We start from the raw sequence: 20,923 nt of genomic DNA, 5'->3' as shown, positions 1-20,923 counted from the left end.
AATATTTCCCATGGGCGCACATGGAAAAAAACCCAAAAGGGTCAAAAGATAATCAAGAAAGCACGAGCGCTCACGAGAGAGAGAGAGAGAGAGAGAGAGAGAGAGAGAGAGAGAGAGAGAGAGAGAGCGAGCACGAACGAACGAACGAAGTTTTTTTTATTGAGGGAAGTGGAATAAGCATACATGTGCTTTTTTTCATCCAGCCCTCAAGGCAAATGGAAAATGAAAATGAATCATAACATCCACAAAGTAGCAAAGAGATAAAGAAATAAGGACATGACATTCACATACTAATCTAAACATGCACATCTACATAATCCTGATACAAACATCATATTATGAAGGAAAAAGATCAACACCCCCCCCCCACCCCCCACCCCCCCCCCCCCCCCCCCCGCAAAAAGAAACAAGAAACACACAGCCCCTCCCAAGCCCCCCCTCATCCCCACCCCCCCCCCCCCAAAAAAAAAAAAAAGTATGCAGGACATTGATTGTGGTTGTATATCATTAAGCAGTGCGATAGCGGTTAGACATACAATTAAACTATATATGCGTATTCAATAAGATAAAGTCAAGTTAAGTAGGATTGTTGACATATTTGTCCATAAGGTGTGTATGGTAATGTTTTTTTGAATTCTTGAATGCTTTTCTGAACAATAAAATTGGATGAAATATTGTTCCATAAACAGCCTGAATAAATGAGACTGGATTTAAACAGATCTACTCTTGGAATGGGGATCTTAATCTTGTTGGTCTGACGGACTAGCGTGGTGGGAAATCTCTCTCTCAAAGATGGAACATAATTAGACATGATTTTAGAAATAAAAAGTGCTTTGTTGTATTCAAGTTTAAGCTTTAGGGGAAGAATATCTAAATGTCTGTAGTCGTCAGCAGTCAGTGAAGAAGATTTCAGAAGGATTAATTTAAGAGCTCGTCTATGCAGACTTAGTAAAGGTTTTAGTATATTATCGCTAGCTGAATCCCAGAGTGTTGATTCAATATAAGCAAAAAAGAATAATTTTCAACAATGCAAATCAAGAAAATGTTTAATTCTGGAAAGCTGATAAATCTTTTTGGATAGAGTTTTGCATAATGACATAATGACTGGACCAAGATAGGTTGTTATCAATGGTGACTCCAAGAATTTTATGATTATCAACTTCTTCTATTGGTTGACCATTTATGGAAAAGGGTGGAAGGTTGTGTGAAAAGTTTTGGCGTTTTCTGTCTGGTGGTGAGTATGAGACATTTCGGGTTTTTTTTTTGGATGGAGACGCATATGATTTAAATTGGACCATCTAACTATGTCATTAATGCTTTGTTGCAGAGTATAGTACACTTTGTCTATTGTAGTGTGATTTGTATGTACTGTTGTATCATCTGCAAACATCTCACATAATGCATTAATAGATAGAGGCAAATCATTTATATAAACAGAAAACAATATTGGACCAAGAATTGAACCTTGAGGAACTCCATAATAGATAGACTGTAAAGAGGATTGAGATTCATTCATAGATACAATTTGTCTTCTGTCTGATAGAAATGAAGATATGAGTTCAAGTGTATTTCCAGAAAAGCCATATAATTTTAGTTTTTTCAAAAGAAGAGTGCGGTCTATCACATCGAATGCCTTCATAAAATCCACCATGAGAACACCAGTAATTTCATTATTGTTTATATTTGTGAGCCATTGTTCGACTAAATTAGTGAGTGCTGTATGACAGGAGTGCTTGGACCTGAAACCAGATTGATTTGGATGAAATAATTTGTAGTGATTGAAATGATTAAGGATATGTTTGTTAATGTGTTTTTCTAAAGGTTTTGACAAAATTAAGATTGAAATTGGTCTGTAATTGGAAGGGTCTGTACAGTCTCCTGACTTAAAAATGGGTACTACTTTCGCGACTTTAAAAGATTTAGGAATTATCTTTTTTGTGATACATTGGTTATAGACATAAGTGTTTCGGCAATTATAGGAGCAGAGTTTTAATATCTTTCCATCTATACCATCAATACCTTTCGAACCTAGGATAGGTTTTGATTTCTTAAAGCGTATTTCGATCCATACAGATTCAACTTGATAAGTTTTGAGTGATTCAATTTGTTTAAAGTTAATGTTTTGTTGAACATATACAACAAGGCCTGTTTCTCTAGAACATTTTGGATCATTACGAATAATACAATAGCCTGGTAGTAGTAAATCAGAGTCTTGTATATGGTCTGTTAGTCTTGATTCAGCAAATCCGAATATGTGAAACTGTTTTCCGGAGTTTGAAAGGACATGGGATACATCAGCGAGTTTGTTGATAATATGATTAATATGCAGAAAACCTACTTTAAAACCATCGGATATTGGCCAAGCATTGAGTGTTTTAGTCATGGAACTAAAAGTGAATACAACAGTATCAAAGATGACTGTTAATGTTATGATACAATGGTACAATGGAGTAAAGGACACAAGAAGTACCAGAAGGCACCTCCAAAAGTACAGTGTACAATATACTTAACCACTGATTAAACAACCATGAAATAACAAGTCACAAAGAATACAATCGAATACACCAAGTGATTAGGTCAATTATATATCCAAGTTTTTACCGTCATCAAATAACAAGTCACACAGAATACAATTCAAATACAACGAGTAATAAGGTCAATAATATTTACTGCGTCCGCACAACTCACGTATTTTGCGCTGAATATAGTTTTGGTCCGGCAAACTGTGACAACCTCAAGTGCATTACGAGATCACGAGTGTGTCCGAACACACACACACACACACACACACACACACGCATGAACGTTCACGCGAATGTGCACTTACCGCACCCACGCACTTGCTGCACGAGCGTGTGAACATTTGCAGAACTATACACATCACACGCATGATTCACATAATTGTATATGTACATTTGTATACCGGAATGCTATTTATATATAAATATATGAATATATTATATGTATATATTAATTTATATTTTAGTATAACAACACCCAGTTAGACAGATGATATTGATGAGAAATCAAATCAATCTATGTTGTTTATAGCCAAGCCAACCACTAAGGTCATAATTCATCAGGGCTATGTTGATGAGAAAACTCACACAGGTGTACCATAATAGTGGGGGTGGAAGTGTTGTTGGAATGACAATATTTTTGATGCCATCTTAAATAGTTTGTCAGTGTATGTGTCATAATTCACAGGCATTGCAGGATTTCCCGTTTCTTGTCTTTGGGAGGTGTTTGAACGGATATTAGCTCCATGGTTACTGTTGCATGAGGTGGTGATATTTTGATTTGGGTGATTGTAATATTGGAACTGATGGGGGTGATTGGGAGGCATGGAAAACGGGGGTTCATCTCATTGTGATTTTGGAATGAGAGGTGGAAAATGGTAAGATGATTGCAGGGGTTGGGGTGCATGTTCTGATATCTGACCAACAGGATGACGCTCTTGGTTTTGTTTGAATGGTAAGGAGTAATATTCCCTAGAATTTGGTACTCTCTGGGGGTAGGACGGGGGTGAGACATGTGGAAACGAATTCAGAGGAGAGTCTGATCTGCTATTGGTATAGGTTTTTATGGTCCAAAACATCTCTGGTAGAGGGGTTTGAAACATTTTCTGGTGGGTTCTTGTGTTTGTCTGTTAATATTTGTTTTGATTGCTGGGACTCTGTGGAATGAATTTGTTCTTTGTCATTATCACTGATATCAGCAAGAACAGCAAAGGAGTTGAAAGTAGAAATGTCTTCGTGGATTGTGACATTGTCATGGGGTAAAACAGTCTGCATTATTTGCTGGATTTCCTTTCTGACCATCACTGACTGAACATCACTGTGTGACTGTTTATCTGTGCTGATGGGCTTTGCATCACTATTTGGTGTTTCGGTTTCTGAACCTTGAGTAAAGAGTTTGTGTTTTTTCAGTTTGAATTTCAACATCATTTTGGGAAATAACATTTTAATGTTGACATACATGGTCTATTGGGGTCTGAGTATCAACTGTTGCTTGATTGACTGGATTGTATTTCTTTCTGTTCAGTTCTGATTGGAGAGAACCCAACTGGGATTTAACTGAATGATTTTTTTTTTATGAGTTCTTTGTTTTTGCTTTCAAGATTTGAAACAACTGATTTTAATTTTTCAATTTCTGTATTGAGCACATCAACCTTTTTTGAAATACAAACACGGAGTTCATTTTTCACAACAGTCATTGCATCATTGATCAAACAAGTAACTGTGTTTTGAGTCAAATCCTCACTTGGAGTAAGAGAGTTCACTGTTTTTTCTAATTGTAACATTCTCCTTTTCAATTCCAGTAGCGGACTGGGAGCAGCGCGGGCGTGTGACGAGTGGCACAGAGAACGTCTAACTTGACTCCTGGTTCTTTTCCCATCAGGGGTGGTCTTTTGGGGAGGAGTTTGGTCACTCAGTTCAGAAGGGTGGGTGGGGGCCACAGGTGGGGTTGGGGGGAGGATAACCACATTGTCTTGTGTTTTTGAAGTAGGATTGCTCAAGAGCTGGGACTGTTGGGGTGATGAAGGGAAACCTTTGTCTGTAGAGGAAACATTTTCCATGGTCATTACAGTCAAGTCCGTCACAGGAGGTGACAAATGAGGAAGGCCGGAGAAAGAACTTATGAATGACAGTGGTGTGCATAAAAGTGAGTTTGACAATTCATAAACATTATGGTCCCTTAGAAAATCAAGCACAACTGTTTTTAGAATTTCACATTCTTCTTTATCCCAAGATGGACAGTTCATTCCTTGACAAAGTAACTGTCCTTGACAAAGTAAAGTTCCACCAGAGCCATGTGTAAAATAAAATGTTATTGTTATACATTTTGTCGATTTATGGAAAACATAAAGAACAGACTTAGAAATAGTTGGTGACGGAGGCACAGTAATAAGAATCAATGATGGAGTTAGAATAGTCCCGTTGTTATCGTAGTCATTGCATTGAACAGTTATTTCGTCCTCTTGGATTGCACAGTACCGGTAAAAGAGACAATTTCTCCAAATAGCCAGTTCATCTTTGTCACACGTAAAACGTTTCTGAATGTAATCTCTTGTAGGTTTGAGTTTGGTATCACAGGAGTCAGTATCAGTGTCTGCCATATGTAGTGAATTAAAACACAACACAGTATTTACAGTCACACATGCTGGTGAAGTCTGTCACAGTGCCGGACCTCGTAGGGTGTTTAGAAACACATGAATCACTATGACTTTATCACGTCATATAAATCCACTGAAAGCACAGAAATCCACTGAAGGCACATAAATCCAATGAAGGCTAGGACTCCTACAGATCACCGCCACTGATCATACACAAAGGGAGCATTACTTGCTTCAGATTTTAATTGCTTCCACTGGACACAGACTCAGACAAAGACACAGACACAGGTGAGAGAGACAGAGAGAATGTGTGTGTGAGTGCTTGTGTGTGTGCATGAGTATGTGTGTCTGTGTGTGTGTGTGTCTGTGTCTGTGTGAGTCTGAGTCTGTGTGTGCATGTGTGTACCCGAGTATGCATGTGTGTGTGCATGGGATCACAACTCTTTGTTCTGTGGCTGAGAAAACATTCTGTAATGAGGGTGCCATAACTGTCAGCTGTTCTGTCAAGAGAGTCTTAAGCTGCTGTTGTTTGCTCCTCAGTCCCCACATTTTCCTCAACAAATTGATGACAGTGGCATGTGTCTCCTCGCCTCCCTGTTCCCCTAACAGTGCCATTCCTGTTCCCCATCTTCTGATCCAGGGAGTGCAGTGTTGTTCCAACAGATGTTGCTTTGGAATCACTGCAGCGTTGGGGAAGACTTGTCTGTAAAATGCCATGTAGCTTTGGGTTGATGTTTCCATGTCTTCAACCTCATCTTTACAAATGGCTTGTTGGTGTGATATGAGTTGATGCACATCTGAAAAAAAGAGTTCAGAAGAGTGAATTTACCGCAGATAACTCTGGCCCTTTCCTGAATGTCCTTGTTTTTGGTGACCTCAACAGTCTTGTCCATGACACTCTGACAGATACTTCTGTACATGTGTTCCTTCAAATATCTGTTGCAGGTGTTTCCGGTCAATGCCCTTGCGTGGTAAGCTTGGGGGTAGAACCTGTTTTCCTGCAGAGTCTTGTCCAGATTTGCAGCAATTGGCCCACTTCGAATTGGCAATGAAGTCATTTTTGTTTTTGTTTCTTTGATAACTTCTTTTTGTTTCTCAATCTTTTTCTGAAAATGTTTGCTGTTCTTGCGTTTTGCTTGGCAGTTGAGATTTTTCAGATAACTCTGCTGCCCCCTGAACTTCCTGATGTCCATGACGTGTTTCTGAAATGGTGCAGAGAAGCTGTCCAATTTGGTACCGTCTCTATCACTGGCGACTGACTTTGCTAGCTGTTCATCCAAATTATGACATTGTTCTTCCAACAGGCTGTGATGTGTCTTGACAATGCCCAGCAAGATATGAAGGTAGGGTGGTGTCACCTGCTCCAGGTCTATGTCTAATACTGGTTTTCTGACCACATTGTTGTACAGCTGTGCATTTTTCTTGTTTTTTTCCTGCACAGCGATACTTCCTGTAATTGCTTTTGATTTGAGCAACTGACCTTAGTTTGTGTTTCCTTCATTGCATTCAGGGGGGTGTTGGATCACGGATTTTGTTGCTGTACAGTACAGACATGGATGGATTCCCTGTGCACCTGACAAGCCATACAGTTTGGTCAAGAACTCATAATCCCCAAAGACAAAAACATGTGTTTGTTTGCCTCTCTACTGCATGGTCTCAAGTTCAGTGATTTGGTCTTTGTATGGACCAAGTAGCCTTCTCAGATTCTCTGGAGTGTCTTTGCATTCAGCAATATTGAAGACGCTAGTACTGAACTTTGAACTGCCATTGACTAGGATTGCTGCTTGGAGCATCAGTTTGAATGACGCGCCACCATGATCACTGCCAATCTTAATCCAGATTTCGTCCTCTGGAATGCTGCCATCATGCCATGACAGTCGACCTTGACTATCATAATCATCCAGCAATTTGGTGACATTCTTGATTCCTGCACAAGGTGCTGAAACCAGCTCCATCTCCTTTGCATCCTTATTCCAAATTTCTAGTTCTCATCTGGCCTTCTACTCCTGCATGCTGTGCTTTCAATTGTGCTGCTTTTTCTTTCTTTTCACTGGCGTAATGTACCCCAAGCCATCTGTTGAGACATTTCAGCATTCTGTATTTCATCAAACTGATGCCTCGTATTGAACGCGCTGCTGCACCTTCTTCTGCTGTTACAGACACTGGACCACACTGAGGACCTGTTGTTTCTGTGCCTTACATGCTGTCTTCAGTTCTGTGCCCTGTTGCTTGGATGCATCTTGCTCCGTGTCTCCAGATACATTCAGCCAGATTTTGTTCATAACTTTTGCTCTCTTCTTTCTCAGTGGTCTTGGGGCCTGTGCTGATCTTTTCCGGGGTTTCGTTATTTTTTGGAAGATGAGTGGTTGTCCACCAGTTTGGCACTTATGGTCATTCTATCTCTGGACTCTGACAGCTTAACGTTGGCACATTTTGTGAAATACCTTTCCTCTGGTTTCGTCAATGGTGCCTTCAGATGACTCAAAGGCCTCAGAATGTGATTTTTGAATGGAGACAGTGCTTTATCTACACCAGAGCGAACTCGCCTAAGTTTAGATGCAACTTTTTAATTTTTAACGGGCGTTGAAGTGGAATCCAAGCTGACAGAAAAGGAAACGTCTTGAACAGGATGATGGTCTGATTGGGGGCTTGGTCTTAAACTGAAACCTTTTTTTGGTTTTTTCTCTGGTCGCCTGCCTTTGCTCTTTGCTCTGCTGTTGAAAATGTGAACAAGCTGAACACTGGCTGGCTGGGACACTGGGGTCAAAGTGACACCACAAATATGACATTGTTTCAATATCTGCTGACGTGCGGGCTATTGTTGTGGATGCGTTTTCATGTTTTGGTAGAAATTGTAGCTTTGTGGAACAAGAAGCACAGATCGAGTTTGAGTGCACTCCCTCCATATCTTCCAACACATTCAAGCTGAAAAACGTGTTGATTTCTGAAGCAACACTGACACACATGTTTTCTGTAGTTTGCTCCTATCTTTTTCTGATCTCTTGGACCTTCTCCCACACAGTCTGCATAAGAAATTTAAATGCTCTAAATGTTCAGATAGTGAATGATCACTTTGATCCATCTTGATGGAATCGACTCCCCAAAATAAAACTAACACAAACAGAATAGATAATATTGACAAACAAGTATTTGTTGTTGAAACAACAACTACTTTCCACAAATAAGAATGACAGACAACTGCTTGTTGCTTCGACTAATTGATTCCACGCCTAACCTCCATTTATACACAAGTAACGCTGATATACAAACAATTAATTGCTACAACAGTAACATATTCATTCTACTTTTTCTTCCTTAATCCAAATGACATACAGCCATCTGTTACTTCAACAACTTACACCACTTTATTATCATTATTTGTATTGTTATTATTATCAAATAATATACGGTCTCAGATTAAAACCGAAGAGATATTATGCCCCCGGCCCTGGCCACCCCTCCCTTTCCCAAGTGTGTCAGTAACAACACTCACCAGTGCACCGTGGGTGAGAAAACTTGCACACGGGATCTTCACTGGCTGGCTCAGTGAACCCCCACACACATCAGTTACACACACTTGAAATAACAAGTAAAATCTTTACTCACAGACCTGTAGTTCATACCAAATTTTTCCAGCTGACACAAGACACATTAAGCAACAATACTCAGAAATATCTAGACTCTGCAAACTTAATGTCAAAAATTACATCAGTTTTAACACCAAGTACAAAGGTCTGGCACAAGCCAGCTTTAGTAGTGCCAGAGAACAGTAGAACTTAATCGTCAGATTTGGAAGAGGGTAAACTCATTATTACGATCATTCTACACACCATTCTCCAGAATACTCAAGTACTCCCAAACCTCCAGAAAGAGAGTGGGAGAGAGAGAGAGGGGGGGGGGGGTTCATGTTGCATGGCCTTGAAAATTTTGGAGCATGCCAAAGGGAATAAGACAGATGGAAAAAAAAAGAAAAGAAAAAAACAGAAAAAAAAAGTAAAGAAAGTATTCCCAGGATGCTGAATCTGTCCTGGCCATTTAGCAGAACTTTGAAGCATCCTGATTTCTCCTTTCATCAAAAAAAGAAAGATAAAACAATGGTACTACCTGTGATGTAGCACAGGTCCAGGTCAAAGCCGTCCTTCTGGTAGCGTCGCTTGTTCTGTGACACCAGCTGTCTGGTTGCCTGGGTGACGTGCCGGCGCTGGGTGTAGGCGATGTAGACGATGCGGGCGATGCGGACGATGCGCACCAGTCGGCCAATCACGATCAGCCTGAAACCATTCACTCTGATCCATACACTGTCCCAAGCCTGCTGACCTCTTGAGTGTCCCAGGATGGAAATTTCCAACCCGTTTCCCAAGGACGGCAATTACCTCCATGTGTGCCATTAATTTCATGTGAAATTGTGGTAGTTGGATTGTGTGTTCATTTTCCTTTCAGAAAAGTATAGATTATAAACACTAATATCAATAGTCATTTCATATTTAGTGAAGACCCTCCATGACCTAAAATCTCTTGGCGAATAGTTGTCACAGAGTGTGAAACAGGCTTGGCGCTGAGAGGGCTAAACAATTTGTTAACTCCCTCACAAAGAATGTCCTTTCTTTTCAGTCAAAACAATACCATCCATATTCAACATATAGGAAAAGAAAAGCCATTTAATGAAGTCAGTACCACCAAAAAATGACCAGTTTCAGTTTGAAGGAAGTGTCCAAATGTACAGACTGACCCACACACAACAAAAAAGACAAACTTATGACAATGGACAAGGTGCATAAAAGTTGTATAGGCAGACAGTTCACATCATCAAATGCATTATAATTATCATTATTGCTAATAGTCCAGCCAGCCACACAGGGCAATATCAGGACTGCCAAACCACACAAAGTCCAACATTACTAAAAACAAAACTGTCACTCACTCACACACACACACACACACACACACACACACACACACACACAATCAAGATAAACCTACAAAACAGTTCATGACACATTATCTTAACCATTCAGCACCTTTGGGCAAATAAGATTAGGCCGTGCTGTGTATGTCAGCCATTCCGCTTAATCTATCATCCCCAGATGACAAAAAGTTGTAAAAACTTAAAAAGGAAAAAACAGTACTTCAAGACCGTACAAAAAATACATAAAAAGATCATAGAGGCACATAGCGCTACAGAAAGAACAGCTAGTGCCCATCCCAGGGTTCACAATTTCACAACCTAATCGCCAGACCAAAACAGCACAGATCGTAGATCATAGACTGCTGAAAAGAGAAAAGGGAATGGACTGGGAAGGCAGGAAAAGGAGAATACAGTGAAGGAAGAAAAAAGGAAGAAATAAAGAGAGCAATGGAAGAGAAGAAATTTCTAGCATGTCTTCCAGAAGGCAGGGATGCAATTTTTACTGAAAACCCCCTGCATCCCACTGGGGGACATCAAATGCAGGATTCACAACATATACAAATATTGATTTATAGACAGATAAATATACATATGGAGATATATATATATATATTTTTTTTTTAGATGGTAGGGAAAGTTGAGAGAGGAGCAAAAAACCTGTCCGAAGATGAAAATTGAACCTGTGGACACCCGTTTCCTAGTTGGGTGCATTACCACCTGGCCACCAATCCAGGTCGTCTACACTGGGTTAGAGACGCAAGTCCCATGGTTTCCAATCATTTACACACTACGGTCCTTGGTTCTAGGAATCTTTACCACAAATATGAGGGCCCTTCAATAAGTGATGCAACAGGGAAGAACAATTGACATCACAATAATCATTATCACGTCATTATATAAAGCAATGTAGTAATCGGCAAAAGTCAAATTTCACTCTGCTATATAAAACCGTTTTGTGTTCAGGACGGCAAAATGTCAGGTAAGGGTGATGGTCCACCTGGGGCTGAAATTGAGCTGAGTCAGGATTTTCGAGCTATGAGGCTGTATGACTTTTGCCTGGGAAAGAGTTATCAGCAATGCTTCCAAAGTTTGTTGGACTGTTTTGGGAAGCAAGCACCATCACAGACCACAGTCTTTAAGTGGTATATGATAGTCAGTCATGTCCGACTATGACCATCAGAACAGCAGAGGAGGCAACTGCTGTTCCGACTATTTGGGCTAGAATTTGATTACAGTGGAGAGTGTCTTGCCCAAGTACATCCCCACTCTCTTGGCCAAGAGGGTTTTAGGACAGTCGGCGTTGGGATGGTTCCCAAAGGCCAACTAGCCCACAAGGCTGCAGCACTAAGAGCCAGTGCAATTTTGCCTCCTAGTTTGAGAGTCATAGTCCTTCACAAAAGACTAAGCTGTAAATGGTTTCCCATTGACTGGAGAAACCATTGATAATAGTTTAAGTGAGACATGTGATGTGGAAGATGTACCTTGAAAGATGATAACTGATGTGGCTGACCAAAAAATCTGTTACTCGTCGCAACCTGAAATCCATCAACATTAACACTTTTTCTTCTCAAGCTGCTGAACGCCTTTCCAAAATTTCTTCCCTTACCGATGTATCCACACATTACAACACTGTCCTCTCTCAACTGCTGGATGAACATGCACCCCCCACTACCCGCATGCTCCCTGACAGACCCTCCGCCCCATCGTACACACAAGACATTCGACTTGCAAAACGCAAACGTCGCCAACTGGAAAGACGATGGCGATCAACAAAACTGCAAGTCCACAATAAAATATACCGAAAACAAATAAATAAAGTCAAACATATGATCTCAACAGCGAAGACAAACTTCTTTTCTTCTCAAGTTCCCGATGCCACATCCACCAAATCTCTTTTCTCTGTCATGTCAAATCTTCTCGGAACTGCAAAAAGGACTCCTCTTCCTTCTGCCTACACTTTATCTGAACTCCCCAATGTCTTCTCCTCTTTCTTTTTCGACAAAGTCCAAAATATTCGTACCATCTTAGACCAAATGTCTTTCCAACCTGTTCATCCTGATCCTCAATTCAGTGGCACTCCTCTCCATTTCTTTAATCCATTGACTGAAACAGAAGTTCATGAAATCCTAAAAGAAATGACAGTAAAATCCTGTGAGCTCGATCCTATACCAGCCTCAGTCTTTTCCCAATGTGTCTCACATCTTCTCCCCACAATCACAAATATTGTCAACTCATCCCTTGGAACGTTTCCATCCACTTTCAAAACTGCAATCGTCCGGCCTCTTCTGAAGAAACCCAACCTTGACGCAAACATTTTGAAAAACTATCGACCAGTTTCTAATCTTCCATTCATGTCCAAACTCCTTAAAAAAGCTGTCCTCAAGCAGCTTAACAACCACCTTTGTTTCAACAATCTCATCCACCCATTTCAGTCTGCCTATCGCGCTGACCATAGCACCGAAACCACTCTCCTCCACATTCTGAACAATCTACTGATAGCGTCCGACTCAGGAAAAATTTCCCTTCTCACTCTTCTCGACTTGTCAGCCGCCTTTGATACGATAGACCATTCAATCCTTCTTTCCCGTCTTCATTTTACATTTGGTATCAACGGTACTGTTCTAAACTGGTTCAAATCTTATCTCACTGATCGATTCCAGTCTGTCATTGTTGATCATTTCCAATCTGAACCCGTTAAAATCAAACATGGAGTCCCACAGGGATCTGTTTTAGGCCCAGTGCTCTTCACACTGTACACTGCTCCTCTCGCTGAAATTATCAACCGCCATAATATCAGTCATCATTCTTAGGCTGATGACACTCAACTCCAGAAGAGTGATACCCCTGAAAAATTGTTGTCACTCTTGCAAGAAACATCCAACTGCTTCCTGGACATTCAAAACTGGATGACTCAAAATAAGTTACAATTGAACGTGGACAAAACTGAAGCAATGATCATAGGAACTAAACAAAAACTGTCTTCCATCACAATTGACACAATCAAACTTGGCAGTACATCCATCCCTCTTTCCACGTCAGTCAGGAACCTCAGTGTTGTCCTTGACAATACAGTCCATGCAAAAATTTACCAGTCAGACATGTCAGTCCTGCTACTATCAACTGCGATGCATCAGTGCCGTCTGGAAATATCTGTCCACTGACGCAACATCTAGACTTGTCGTTTCTCTCATTCTCTCTCGCCTTGACTACTGTAACTCTCTATTGTCTGGTCTGCCTGCTTCATCCATTCAGTCCCTTCAGCGCATACAAAACTCTGCTGCCCAAATCGTCCTCAGAAAGAAAAGATCTGAGCACATCACTCCTCTTTTGCAACATCTCCACTGGCTCCCTGTCTCACACCGAATAAAGTACAAGATCAGCACTCTATGTTATAGATGCATTCACAAAACTGCCCCTTCCTACCTCTGCGGCTGCCTTCACCTCTACACTCCATCTCGCTCACTACGATCGGCTTCGGATCCACTCTGTTTACGCATACCCAGATTCAAACACTCAACTGTTGGCCGCCGTTCTTTCTCTGTTTTTGGACCTTGCGATTGGAATGAACTTCCTTTTTCGCTTCGTCAAGTCTCCACACTCAGCTCTTTCAAGTCTGGCCTTAAAACCCACCTCTTCCCAAAATAGCCTCCCTTGCCTGCCCTTCCTTGTCTTTAGTTTCTACAGTTTTAGAGTTATGCATGCGTGTGAATGACTGGTGCGAAAGCGCTTTGATTTGTCTCTGCACAAGATCCAGCACTATATAAATACCATTATTATTATTTATTATTTTTACCTGTACCAGTGGTAAGCGACAAAAAAATGTCCCAGGTGAGGTCTATGATCGAAGATGACCTTTGCGTCACCACTGATGAAATGAAGGGTAAGTGTGGTGTGGTGGCTGGGGTGTGGGGGTGGGGGTGTGTAAACAGGGAGTGATTAAAACCCTTCAGATAGTATCTTGGGTGAGTGTGTATCTTCACCCTTTTTGTGATTATTTTTTTTATGTGTTTAATTACATTCCTATGAAATAATCATACTATATGTATTGTTAAATGCGCTCAGACCACAGATGCAAGTTCAGCGCTATACAGTATTATCATTATACAAGGTTCATAAAAAGTTAAGGACCACTTAGGAACTTGCATGTGTTTCTTTTTTTCTTCTTGGGATCATGGTGAAAACGATGGTGGATTTCCAGCAAACATCAGTGTGTGCAGCTAATGTAATGAGCACCGTTCATACCAAAGGGGCGTTTCTGCACATATACTTTCCTTTTTTTTTAAGCAATAAAAAAGTACACCTATCACTTTTTGCTTTTAATGGTACATGAACCATTGAACAGCAGTATATTATGGCTGACACATTGATTATTCAAACACGCCTTTCATGGAAACTGTTCATGGTGTACATGTGCCTGAAACAGCTGTTAGTGTATTCAGTGATGGGCCAGTAGTAGATCATATACAGCCTGCATAATTTCAATCATCTCTTGATTTAAAAAAAAAAAAAAATTAATATTTTATGAAAATGCATCTGCTTTTATGAAGTGGTCTTTGAAGGTTTGTTAACTGTACATATAACTGACACACAGAGTGACAAAGTGTCTGCTCTAAGTGGCACACAAGGCAAAAAGACAAGCTGTCTGCTCTCAGTGACACACATGGCAAAAAGACAAGCTGTCTGCTCTCAGTGACACACATGGCAAAAAGACAAGCTGTCCGCTCTAAGTGACACACATGGCAAAAAGACAAGCTGTCCGCTCTAAGTGACACACATGGCAAAAAGACAAGCTGTCCGCTCTAAGTGACACACATGGCAAAAAGACAAGCTGTCCGCTCACCTGGCATAGGCTGTTTGATCCTCCTCCTTCTCCTCACAGTCTTCAGGCGACAAGGCAACAAACACCATGTCAATGACGAATGAGATCACCACCACCACCATGTCAATCACGTCCAGGATGACATAGAAAAATTCACGCCTGCCACCGCAAATTCAATTCAGTTCAATACAACTGTATGAAATCTGAGTGGAAATTCTGTATGCATTTAACTCAAAGGTTTGTCACCCACTTCCACACAGTCTCTCAGCCCACAGTTGGCGAAATGAGTACCTCATTGTTAAACTTATTTTAAATAGGGCACATCCAGCATCTCACACACACACACACACACACTCCCTGCAAAACATCACTGAATGGAAAAGCCTTTAAAAATTTTTTTTTTTAAATTGAAGACTACTACCACTACACACAACACACACACACCTTTTCAAAACTGACAACAACAACAACAAAAACAAGAGAGGCAATGCCATCAAGACTCTTGTCAGATGCACTTAATCCAACAAAGGAATCAAGAAACAAAGAAAGAAACAGATAATCTGGCAAACACACACACACACACACACAGGTCAGATCTATATGTGTGTTTGAAAAAAAGTGAAATACCAAGAACGTGTGGACTGCTTCAGATGGAATTATTCCATTTCAAGCATGCAACTTTCAGTTCTATGAATACTCATTTCTGATGAAAAGCAGAAAATATTATGTGGATCAATATATATGTTAATAGGCCCGCTGGTAACACTAAACAAGACCTTGCTTATTCACCCACACTTCAGTCAGTGGATGAGGTGTTTGAAGTTAAACCAAAAGCCGAAGCTACACCTTGCCTCGAAAGCCCACAACACTAGCAAACTGTTCCTACCATCTGAGAAGCGTAAATGAACAGCAGAGTTGTTACACACTTGTTCTTTTAGAACTGTGAAAAAACAATGGGCATTCCCAAACCAAAAGTATGGGGTATTCTGCATTTCCGGAACTGTTCCATTTCATTTTACATGGGTTACTTTGTGACAACAGTCAATCATGGCACAACCACTTGCACACCAACCTGCCACCCCTTTGTGTCAACTGAATGGACTGTACTGCTACAGCTATTCTTGGACAGGTGGCAATAAGCCAAAACACCTGTCGGTACCTTGAAACATCGCTGTCTGCTAGGAGCTGCTAAGCATATTTGTACTTGGCCTCCAAACGATATGAAAAACAGACATATTAAAGATCATACTACTGTTCAAAAACTGAATATATCTTTCAAAGCAAGGTATTGCGTGCTTTACAGACTTCCACGCTTGCACTACAATAAACAGACGCGCAGTTGGCGTAGGTCTAAAGACCACAGTCACAAACAACTTGACCTTAAGGGCAAAATGCTGGTATGTTGTTAAACTCAGCCATACGGCATAGGTCATGACGTCAGAGCTGACCATTCACGCATACACAATGTGACGTGATGTAACTGACAAATTGTGCTTGGAAAATCAATTTTGTTTATTTGTGTGCTTGTTGGGGACATTTATTTTACTGGGGGCAGTAATTTTTTTAGGCCTGTGCACAAATCTCTCTCTGAATAAAAACAAAAAAGCTGCCTTCTTCGCCTCCTGTCAGTTATATGTTATCGCAAATTATTGATAGAATGCCGCACATTGTTGCACTTGTATTCCAAGATGTTCACCTCTGTCAATTTGTGTGGGGTCTGTCAATTACAATTTATGTTACGTTTATTCTAGTTAATGTAGTAACATTTGTAAAATATTTGTATGCAGTTAATATGTTCATGTTGCAGTTAGCATCATTCTCAAATGTAGATAATGCAAGACATTCCCACTGAGTATAAAACACAAAAGTATTTTGTATGCCCGGAGTCATGTTTTAATTTTGTAATGTTTTGGATGAGTGAGATCTGTTATTAGAAAATTATCTTCCTTACTAATAACTAGTTTTCAGCCTATATCGTACCATTAACATACACATAGAGAGATGTGTGTGTTAATGTAACTTCCATACAGGGCAAAATAAGTTCCATTTTCAGCAACAAAAATATTAATGAACTGCTACTGCTCAGTGTGTCAGTATGTCACAGAAGCATGCTAAGTTTTGTGTACAAAAAAGAAAAATGTTACAGTAATTTTTTTGGTGAAAACATCTAATCTATTCTGTGCCCTTCCCAGAGGTGCAATATCATTATGATTTGCTATTTTTGTGCCAAATTTGGTATCAACTGATTAAGTATTTCCAGAGAAGATTACAATGTTAAGTTTACCACTGACACACAGACATACACACAGACAGACAGACACACACACACACACACACAGACAACAGAACACCGGATTATTACATAGACGTGTTTACACAAGTGAGTCAAAAAGAGAAGAAACAACTGCAAGAAAAAACACTAAGCTAAAAAATAAAAGAGGTAAAAAATTACCCTCTCCCAAAGATCCTGAGGAGCACTTCCAGAAGGAAGAAGGTGATGATGCAATGAGAGATAGTCTCCAGTACGTTATTGGCGCTGACACAGTTGGAGATGCTCATGTCAATGATGACCAGTATGAAGTCTATCGCAATGAGCAGCACTGTGAACATGCGGAATCCTAAGTGCTCCACAAATGTTCTGACCTTCATACGAAATGCGCTGCAAAAATGAATAAAAGCATGATCATTTGACCTGTCAACACTTAATCATTATTAAAGATTCATTAATATGGATACTTATATAGCGCTTTACAAACACAGGGTCATTTACACCACAGGCTGCCTCCCTAGGTAGAGCCGACTGACAGCTGCCATTGGACACTCATTGTTCATTTCCTGTGACATTCAATCATATTTCAGGCAAGCACACATACACACTCAGACAAACATGTAACATGTAACATTTTACGTGTATTTTTGTTTATTTACTCCGCCATGTAGGCAGCATACTAATTTTTTTAACAGGGGTGTGCATGCTGGGTATGTTCTTGTTTCCATAACCCAACGAATGCCGACATGGATTACAGGATCTTTAACATACGTATTTGATCTTCTGCGTGCGTATACACACAAAGGAGGTTCAGGCACTGGCAGGTCTGCACATATGTTGACCTGGGAGATCGGAAAAATCTCCACCCTTTTCCCACAAGGCGCCACCGAGATTCGAACCCAGGACCCTCAGGTTGAAAGTCCAACGCTTTAACCATTTGGCTATTGCGCCCGTCAACATTTCATCATTATTATGCTGATCAATAACCATGACATAAAAAAACCGACATAAAAAGCTCTTCTTCTTCAAGTTGAGTGGCCACAATCAATATGCTTTTTTTTTGGGGGGGGGGGGGGGGGGGGGGGGGGGGGGGGGGGGTTGTTGTTTTTGTTGTTGCTACTGTCACCTGGAGGAATGCTGAATTTTCCCTTGGTGGTGAAAAAAAAAGCCTTCCCTATATATTTACTCCAAGTTGTTGAAGTCAAGCTACCAATGGTATCGTGTATCTATGACCAATGCCAGGTCTGAATACAGCTTACTGTACTGTGTCAGGTCCAAAAGTTGCCGCTCCAATAGCCAAAAAAGATAAGTTCAACATGTTGGGTAAGCATGGACAGGGCCTAGTGAGGGGTGTGGGGTCTAGTGCTTCCATCAATTCATGTTGAAGTGCACACCTAAAAACATAATATTGGTACAAAATGCCCCTTTTCACACCACAAAATGCTTGAATGATCACTCAACTTCACTGAAAAAAATAATTTTTACTGAGAATAATAATGGGAGAGAAATGAACATGCTGCAGCTCATTATGTCCCGATATGTAACTGTACGGTTTTGCAGATACAAAGAATTTGCTGCAGCTTTCATTTCACTTTGTATTGTACTGTATTATATTACTTTTTGTCAAACTGGATTTTTCCAGTGGTTGCTTTTCCTAAGGAGAGCATGTGCCACAGTGCAGTGCCACTCTTTTTTTTTCTTCTCTTTTTTCTGTCTGCAAGTGTATTTGTTTTACTGTCAAAGTGGAAAACTTTTTGTTGCTGTGGGTTCTTTCACATGTACTAAATCAATAAGTGCATGCTGCACTGGGGACCACAGTTTATTGTCTCATCCAAAGTACCCAGAAAACCACAAGGTTTAGAGGATTGAAGTGTAAAAATCCTGGTCTGTATGTGTGTGTATGTGTGTGTGTGTGTGTGTGTATGGGCACATCACCACCTACAAGGCCACTGCTCTCTCTCTCTCTCTCTCTCTCTATATATATATATATATGGGTGCATCACCACCTACAAGGCCACTGCTTCCCTTTCATTTTGAATTAGGTGAGGCCTTGAATCAGGCACCTCCCACTAGTCTCAGTGCTACTTTGCCAATACATGATCCATGCCATCTGTCTTTCTGTCACCACAAAGCCCAATGGTCATATTTTTAAAACTGATACATTGTTGTACTGGCTCCCTCCCTCCCCTGCCCCACCCTCACTTTAACTCATTCTACTCCACAGCTACATGCCCACTACAACTCCCTTGGACCAGCCCTGCATGAGACCAGTGCAGAAAAAAACCCGATGGTTTACTAAAACGACAAAAATTGATGAAGTGTTATTGATTTAATCAGTTGAACAAAGCTTTATTTTCATGATTCCGGAATTCGTAAAAGATTCAGTATAGAATGCCAACTGTACCAAGCAAGAATAAACAAAATTAGGATAGTGTGTTGGTACGAGAATGCTTGTACATGATCCATAGGGGAAATAATCACGGTACAAGTTAACTCATACCTGGAGTAGAATGAGTTAAATGGTCACTGCACCTTAACTACTGAAAGTGTTTCACAACTAGGAAAATTTCATAGACTGTAATTCCCAGATCTAGATATACACAAAACTTCAGAATAACATAGACCAATCTTTAAATCATAATCACACTTTTGCCTGGGACAAGAGGGATCAGTCTTTACAACAGTTTGCTAATATTATTAACCCCTAGTGTGCCTCAGGATGGACATTTCCATCCCCTTTTGGTGTGCAAATAAGTGTCCCAGGACAGAAAATTCTGTCTGTGTCATTCTAGGAATTTTCCTGTTGTTGAATCATTACATTCATGAGAAATTGTCATAATTGGACAGTGAGTTCATTTTCCTTTCAGACAAGTATGGGTTATATATTTCTTTTCGTAGTTTGTGTGCGATATATACACTTTTTTTTTTAAATTATTACCTCCACAACCAAAACATCCCTTGGCAAATAGTCATCACAGAGCTAAAAATAGGCTTGGCATGAAAGGGTCAATAAATTTGTTTCTTTTTGTTTGAAACGAATTTGGCAAATAAGGCTGAAGAGATTTCAACAAAAGCTTTTTTTGAATCTCAAGAGATCTGAACAACAATCTGGAAAAAAAAAGAGAATAAATAAAAGAAAGTAATGAAATTGAAAGATATTAAATGAAAGAAAGAGCTCAACACAGCACAGCCATGAAAGTGGAAGACATACTCAAATGGTGTCAGGTTCACATAGACTGTGGCCCCTGGGTCCACAATAAACTCATGTTTGCCAAGGGAGTCAGATCCACCAGGCTGAATCTCAATCTTAATGTCACCGTCACCCGAAACACCACCACTGGACACGGACTGATTGCTGCCATGGTCCTCGCCCTTGTCAAAGCGTCTATAGCTGCTGCTGGACATGTTGGGACTGGAGGCAGAAATAAGGCGATCAAGCAGTACCTCTGACGACTCTGCAACATCAAATGAAATACATTTTCTTGAACTCAGGTCTCACAGTACTTTTTTTTTTTTTTCCTAAAGATCACATGACTAATCATTTAATGTTCTGCTACTACTATTACTACTAATAATAATTATTACACTTGCAGCAGAAGTACCTTGACCAGGAGTGCTAATCCCACATTGAGGAGAAGAAGAAACAGAAGAAGAATCTAGAAAAAGAAGAAGAAGAAATGATGATTTTGGTTTCAACACAAAGAATACTAACAATGTAATATTTCTAAAACTAGTACCAAGTGGTGATGTCTCCATGGAAAATCTGACGCTTCATTTCCAATGTACTGAACTGTTTTAGGAGAGGTTTTCCTT

At 40.2% G+C, this 20,923-nt stretch overlaps 1 protein-coding gene across 2 annotated transcripts in view; it reads right to left on the bottom strand.

The window, feature by feature from the left end:
• The window catches only part of LOC143284099 (phosphatidylinositol 3,4,5-trisphosphate 3-phosphatase TPTE2-like), a 76,750-nt gene that overhangs the window by 27,477 nt on the left and 28,350 nt on the right, over window positions 1-20,923 (bottom strand). For both annotated transcript variants that reach the window (XM_076590743.1, XM_076590742.1), the window contains exons 2-5: window positions 20,322-20,565; window positions 17,294-17,500; window positions 14,863-15,000; window positions 9,221-9,387 (exon numbers count right to left, since the gene is read on the bottom strand). In XM_076590743.1, the coding sequence (XP_076446858.1) occupies window positions 9,221-9,387; window positions 14,863-15,000; window positions 17,294-17,500; window positions 20,322-20,515 (706 nt within the window). In that variant the 5' untranslated portion in view covers window positions 20,516-20,565. The remainder of the gene's footprint in view (window positions 1-9,220; window positions 9,388-14,862; window positions 15,001-17,293; window positions 17,501-20,321; window positions 20,566-20,923) is intronic.

The sequence above is a fragment of the Babylonia areolata genome, chromosome 7 (assembly GCF_041734735.1).
Source record: "Babylonia areolata isolate BAREFJ2019XMU chromosome 7, ASM4173473v1, whole genome shotgun sequence".
In the NCBI taxonomy this organism is placed as follows: domain Eukaryota; kingdom Metazoa; phylum Mollusca; class Gastropoda; order Neogastropoda; family Buccinidae; genus Babylonia; species Babylonia areolata.
This window is presented reverse-complemented; position numbering and strand designations above follow the sequence as displayed.